The 6293-nt window shown below is 47.6% G+C and overlaps 1 protein-coding gene across 1 annotated transcript in view; it reads left to right on the top strand.

Annotated features, from left to right (window-relative positions):
• The first annotated feature begins 6061 nt into the window (after window positions 1–6061).
• Window positions 6062–6293, top strand: part of LOC102855550 (UPF0562 protein C7orf55-like) — a 39731-nt gene continuing 39499 nt past the window's right edge. The window contains exon 1 of the mRNA XM_006881019.1: window positions 6062–6289. Within this exon, the coding sequence (XP_006881081.1) occupies window positions 6062–6289 (228 nt within the window). The remainder of the gene's footprint in view (window positions 6290–6293) is intronic.

The following is a 6293-nucleotide window of genomic DNA, read 5'->3' as shown; positions in this document are numbered from 1 at the left end:
CCATGAACTGCTAGGAGAATAAACAGGTTTGTCCTGGAGAGGGTGAAGAAGCCGGAATGCTCCTTGGAGTCAAGGATTCTGAAACTTTGTCTGACATACTTTGGGCATGTTGCAAAGAGGTCCTTGGAGAGGGACATTATGTTTGGCAGGGTGGAGGGGCGGCGAAGGAGAGGAAGACCCTCAATGAGATGGATCGATTCTCTGAGTGGAGTGGTGGGAATGAGTGTGTTTGAGACAGCGAGGTTGACACAGGATAGAATGGCCTTTTGAGTTCTTGTGCACAGGGTCGTTATGAGTCTCAAGCGACTGGATGGCACATAACAACAACAAAGCAAACCAGCAGATTCTCTCATCCTCCCTTCACTTTTAGCAACAGAGCAAAGCCACAGTGTTCTGCGTGCATCAGATCCATTTCCGGTGGAAGAGAGAGAGAAAGATGGGGGACCTACTTCCTTAAAATTCTACAGCTTTGGAAACTCTCCGGGGCAGCTCTACCCCGTCCTACAGGGTCAGCTGGCACTGAGATGGACTCAACGGCACAGTGTTGGCATTTTTCTCATCAAATCGATTATGATTCTGAAGTGCCTCAGTCTGGGTACTTTGTGAACACTGGGGTGCATATTATCCTCATGTAAATTAAGTGAAGTATGGGTATGGTCTAGCAGAGACTTCAATTTCATGAACAACAACAACAAAAATTGAACCACTGTGGTTTTCCAACAGTTACCTAGCTAAGGAGGAAAAAAAAAATCAAAACAAACATACATGAAAACAATCTAAAAGTATCATAATTTTGTAGAGAAGAAGGGGCATCATCATCGCCGTCTAAGGCTTGACAGGTGAGTCCTCTCCAGAAAAGGACAAGCTCTCCCTGGTGGGACAGGTGGCTGTGAGCTGTGCTGCTAACCCAATATGGTACCCACAGGTCTCACACAGCTATTGAAATGAGATGAAGACTGCAGTTATATGGGGAAGAAGGACTGTGGACCGTCAGAGAACTTGAAGTGCTGGTTCTCCATACAGAGTCATTTGCTCTTGGGGTCTGCCTCTCTCAGCTAGGCTCGAGGCCTCTCAAAGTTCCAGGTCCATACTGTATCCCAGCCTAAGAAAAACAAAGACTTTTTTTCCAGTTGAGAGTCTTTAACACATCAAGCTCCTTCAGCTTGCTTCTTGACGGACTCCGTCACCAAGTGTGCCAGCGTGAACGTTGGGCTGATCCTTGCTTTTATTCTGCCCCACCCTGCTCCCAACAAGATGTTTCGAGAAAGGTCTCAGGCACTCGGGTCGCCGTGCACACTCGCACCTGTCCAGCTGTGCAGAGCTCAAATCCATCTTCACAGATTTTTCTAAAGAGGAGTTCAACCAGAGGGTAGCCCTCCCCAAAATTCAGTGTCCAAAATATGTGTGGATATTGTTGGAAAGGCAGCAAGAACACCACAGGGTTCTTTCTGTTGTTGTTGTTGTTGTTATGTGCCGTTGAGTCACTTGTGACTCACAGCGACCCCATGTACAACAGCCCTAAACTCTGCTCTGTCCTGTGCCAATCGCACACCCATCCTGATTACCCCACAAGAAATTCTATTTCTAAGTGGTATCAAGGTGTCCTTGGCTGAGAGGAGGATGAACCGAGTGAGGGCCCCTGACGGGTGGAGGTGAAGGTGAAGCTTTCTCCAATTCCCCAACGGGTAAGCCTTTGAGAAAAGGTGCTTGTTCAGATTCAATTACCTCACAAGGGCAGCACATGAAGTTACAGTTCCCCGAGACACCTGACTTCCCGTCTCAGATGAGCTCTTATTAACCAAGGAGAGGCAGGCGAATGAGACCCAGAGTCGGTAAACTTGTATTTTTTTTTCTTTTTATGAAAGTAAAATAAAAAAAAAAAAGTAAAATCCTAGCACCAGGAGTAGGACAATAAAGAAATAAAGAAAGAAACACAAAGTGGTGGGAGGGATGAGTCTCCCAGAAGAAGAAAGGCACTCAAATAAATTTAAAAAAGAATAATCACGTATAGTTCTTGCTGTTACTGGCCTTTTCAGTTGCAAATTTATGTTTCTGCTTTTGTTAAATGAAGTTGAGATAAGAACTAAAACAAAAGGGATTAACCGATTTGGTCTTTTAAGGTGTTAGTCAAATGCTCAATTTCAGAGAAACCAAGAGGGCTCGCCCTGGGCAGATGCCAGCCGTTCCTTGAAAGGACATCCAGCCCTAAGCGTCAGCACATTTTTCTGACACATGGAAAGGAGAGGAGGAAACCACTATGCTGGCAATCTGTGGAGGGCCAGCGCCATGCCAGGCGCACAGCTCGGACACTGGGCCTTCCTGTGACAGTCTGCACACTCTGCTCATTTCCCACTACCTGAACGCATACCCTCTCCACGAAGGCACCATCCTTGGTAACAGCTCCGCTGCACGCTAACCCACGCAGGTACCAGCATTCACGCAGTCAAGTCCCTACAACACATCATGTTGTGACGCTGAGTCAGAGCCGACTCACAGCTGAGCCTGCAACAGTTTTCAGAGACTTTAAATTGCATGAGAGAATGCCTAGGGGGTCTCTCATGGGCCAGCTGGGGGACTGGAACCTCGTGCCTTAGGGTTGGCAGCACAACTCCTTACCACTAGGCCACCAGAGCCTCCCTATGGGACGCTATTTTCAGCAGTATTTCCAGGGACATAGTTACCGTTTTTAAGGGTAAGTCTGCACTATTGAAATTGATGCCCGCCAGCACTGCAGCCCTGGGGTGAAACAGGGTAGGCTGTTAACGAAAAAGTCAGCAGTTTGAATCTACTATTCACTCTGTGGGAGAATGATGGGAAAATCTCTTCACTTAAATACTGACAGCCTTGAAGCAGAAGGAGGGTCTCCCTGAGCCCGACTCAACGGTAGGGGTTTGGTGCCGAACCAGCAACTGCCTGTTGGCCTCCACCCTCATCATCATCTACCATTAAGGCTCTTTCTGATCACCACTAATTTGTGCACATGTGTGTTCCAATAAAACTTTATTTGCAAACAAAGAACATAAATTGGAAAACAGCCCTTTGACCACTTCTAACGGTGATCTTTGGATCACGGTAATCTTTAAAGTGAGGCTCACCATTATTTTACATTTATTTGCTAACTATGCCCCAGATGAAACCCACCGCCACGGAGTTAATTCCAGTTCTCACCACCCTCTCCTGTGTTTCCGAGACTGTCAATCCTGACAGGAGGAGAGGGCCCATTGTTCTCCTCCAGAGGGACTGGTAGACTTGAACTACTGACCTTCTGGTTAACAGCCTGATAGATTTTGTTATGCAGCCAATGTTCCTCATTTGCTATCTAGTGACTCTGATATGGTTTATGTTGGTCATTTATTTGGGCAAGTTACTATCCTCTCTGCATCTCAGTATATCTATCTGTAAAATGGGAACAGTTGCATTTCTTACTTATGAACGTGAGCGATCAGGTCACGCTGTGCAAATCTAAGCTATGTGAGAGGCGCAGGGCTATGACAGGTCACCTCTGCCCTGTACCGTGACCACTAGGCTGAGCGTCTGCTGAGTCACTGGTCACAATGTCCCCAGTGGTGTCAAGAGTGCTCGAAACCCATTGTCATGGGGAGGGAAAAGCCACAAGGTCTTCCAGAACAGATACGGCCAGAGCACCGTTCCCCCCACCCCCTCCACGGGACCCTCCTCTCTCTCCTGACAGAGACTGTATTGTGAGGAGGGGTGCCATTCCCCACTTCATGCCCTCCCCCTCAAAATGCCCTTGGGAGCTTGGTGGGGGACAAAGTGCTCGTTCTCAGTCGTCCCCATTGGGTCTCCCTGCTGACCCTTCACTCGAGCGCATCCCCCAGCTCCCATGGGCACCCATGTTCCCGAGACAATTGACATGCCAGAGCACCTCCAGAGGCTTGCTGGCCAGCACTGGCCTCTGTCCTTGATCTTAAATTGCAGCTACCTTTGCTCACCAACCACAGACCACACCCCTACTCGGGTAGCTTGGCCTGCCCTCCATTCTGTCCACTCAGAAGGGGCCACTGAGAAAGAGGAAGGGGCTCCATGGGTGTCAGTGAGCTGACACTGGGGTCCTGTTAGCTGCTCCTCAGCACAGGTCAGCCCATTCCTGTTGTTCCTTGGAGCTGGCAACTGGGGTCGGATTCAGGAGTCAGGGCTTCCTCCTGGGCCCCGAGGGTGACCTAACTTCAGGACAGTGGCTACTACTGGCCTACTGTCCTCCGTTTCCTGGAGCACCAGGGCCTGCCGTGCAGCTTCCTGTCCCTGCTAGCCCTCTGGAGACCCTGGTGGCTCAGAGACCCACGCCTCCCTCCCTCCTGCGCCGTGCAATGCTATCCAATAAGAGGTTCTTCCGTGTGCAGCTGGGGTCCACTCACCAGGGACCCTGTTAGGGACCTCGGCATTTGTTATTGCCAGACATGCAACATTAATGCATAAAATTAAAACATTCTCACAGCTGACACTCCAGCAAGCTCTCTGAGGCTGTAAATGGTAAGGGGGGAGGTTCAAATCCCCAGAGAGAGGCAGTCTCAGGATGGGGAGCACAGCTCCACGCGGGCTGCACCCCCAGGACGCCCTCATGCACAAAAGAGCGGACAGATGTGCTGTGACTCTTGTCATCGATACAAAATATGCTGGATGACAAAACAATCAGTAAGTAAGGAGCAAATACACGAACTTAGCCTTTATTTCATCAAATTTTTTGGAGGCTTAAGTGAGTTAAAAGCATGTAAAACGCTTGGAGCAATAGGTATAACATATAAACATTCAAAACAATGCTATCTGCTGTAATGATTTATACTTTTTAACTTCTTTCTGATATGGGAAAGAACTCTCCCTTTGAGAACAATTGAGTTCACCCTGGTGGCTGCATTTTATGAATAGTACAGATGAAATAATTATCACTGAGGAACAAAAAACCCACTGTGTGTGCCCATGTGTAAATCTACAAAAGGCCCTTCCTCTCTGAATTTAGTTAACATTACTGCTACAAGACCAAAACAATTTTTCTGTATCAAGATTAAAAAAGCAAAGTTTAATTTTAAAATTAATTGCAGGGCCTTGGTTTTGTTTACTTGGTTTTTAATAAAAATTCTGATTCTCCCATTCTAATTTTAAACTTTTTATTATTTTTTTGTGTGTACTGTCAAATCAGATCTGAGTGGTACAGGAGGAGACTGCCCCTCATTCTCCAGCAGAGCATCTGGTAGATTTGAACTGCGCATCTCTGGGATTGCAGTGCAGTTTCTTGCCACTAGGCCACCAGAGCTCCCTAATTTTTAACTTTAAAAAAAATTTCCAAATTCTAGTTTGGTTAAGTAGGTCACCAAAAAAAAATCCATCCAAGTTAGTGCTGTCAGGTGACCTCCTCGTGATTCCCAGTGACCCCTCGTCAAGCATCCAAGGCTGTAAATTTTTATGTGAGGAGACAAGCCATTTTTCTCCCCTGGGACGGCTGGTGGATTAGAACCTCTGACCTTTGGTTAACAGTGCAAGGTGAAGCATACTACACTGTTTATGGGCCTTACATAAATCCTAATACATGTAAGTATATAGACTTTCATGCACCAAATGAAAGTGGTGATGTACTTTATCTCTACATAAACCATGGGACAATCAGGATAAACTAGTAGGTGACAAAATATATTATGACTTCACTTCAGCTTGAAAGTATTTTCTTGATTAATATATATCACGATGTCAAAAGCAGTTGGTACCGGGTGGTAGGATTCAGGAAATTTAAACGTTCTTTAAAAAAATAAATAAATTTCCTAAAGTTTCTACAAAGCACATTCTATTTTCTGAAACAAGAAGCTGTAATTGTACAGGTGGGATTCCAGTGGGGCACAGCCTCCTGGACAGAGCAGAAACGTGTGGAAGGACAGACCTTGGAGGAGAATGTCCTAACAGGAACATTCTTCCTGGGACCGAGGGGCAGCATCTCACGAGAGCTCCTTGTGTCTCGAACGCACAGTTTGTCTTCTCATTTCTCCAAGATACAGGCAAGACACTGAGTTCACTTCCTTCTCCTCTGCGTATGGCATTCCAGGGCTTTCAAAACATGGCGGCGCTGGGCTCCCCGGCGCGCACGTTTCGAGGGCTCCTGCGGGAGCTGCGCCACCTGAGCGCCGCCACGGGCCGACCGTACCGCGACACCCCGGCTTATCGGTACCTGGTGAAGGCTTTCCGTGCACACCGGGTCACCGGGGAGAAGCTGTGCAGGGCCCAGCAGGAACTTCATTTCCAGGCTGCCACCTACCTCTGCCTGCTTCGCAGCGTCCGGGAGCACGTGG

Source organism: Elephantulus edwardii, unplaced genomic scaffold (genome assembly GCF_000299155.1).
Source record: "Elephantulus edwardii isolate Elephantulus edwardi_28Jun2011 unplaced genomic scaffold, EleEdw1.0 scaffold00011, whole genome shotgun sequence".
Lineage (NCBI taxonomy): Eukaryota > Metazoa > Chordata > Mammalia > Macroscelidea > Macroscelididae > Elephantulus > Elephantulus edwardii.
Note: the sequence above shows the minus strand (reverse complement) of the source record. Positions and strands in the feature narration are given on the sequence as shown.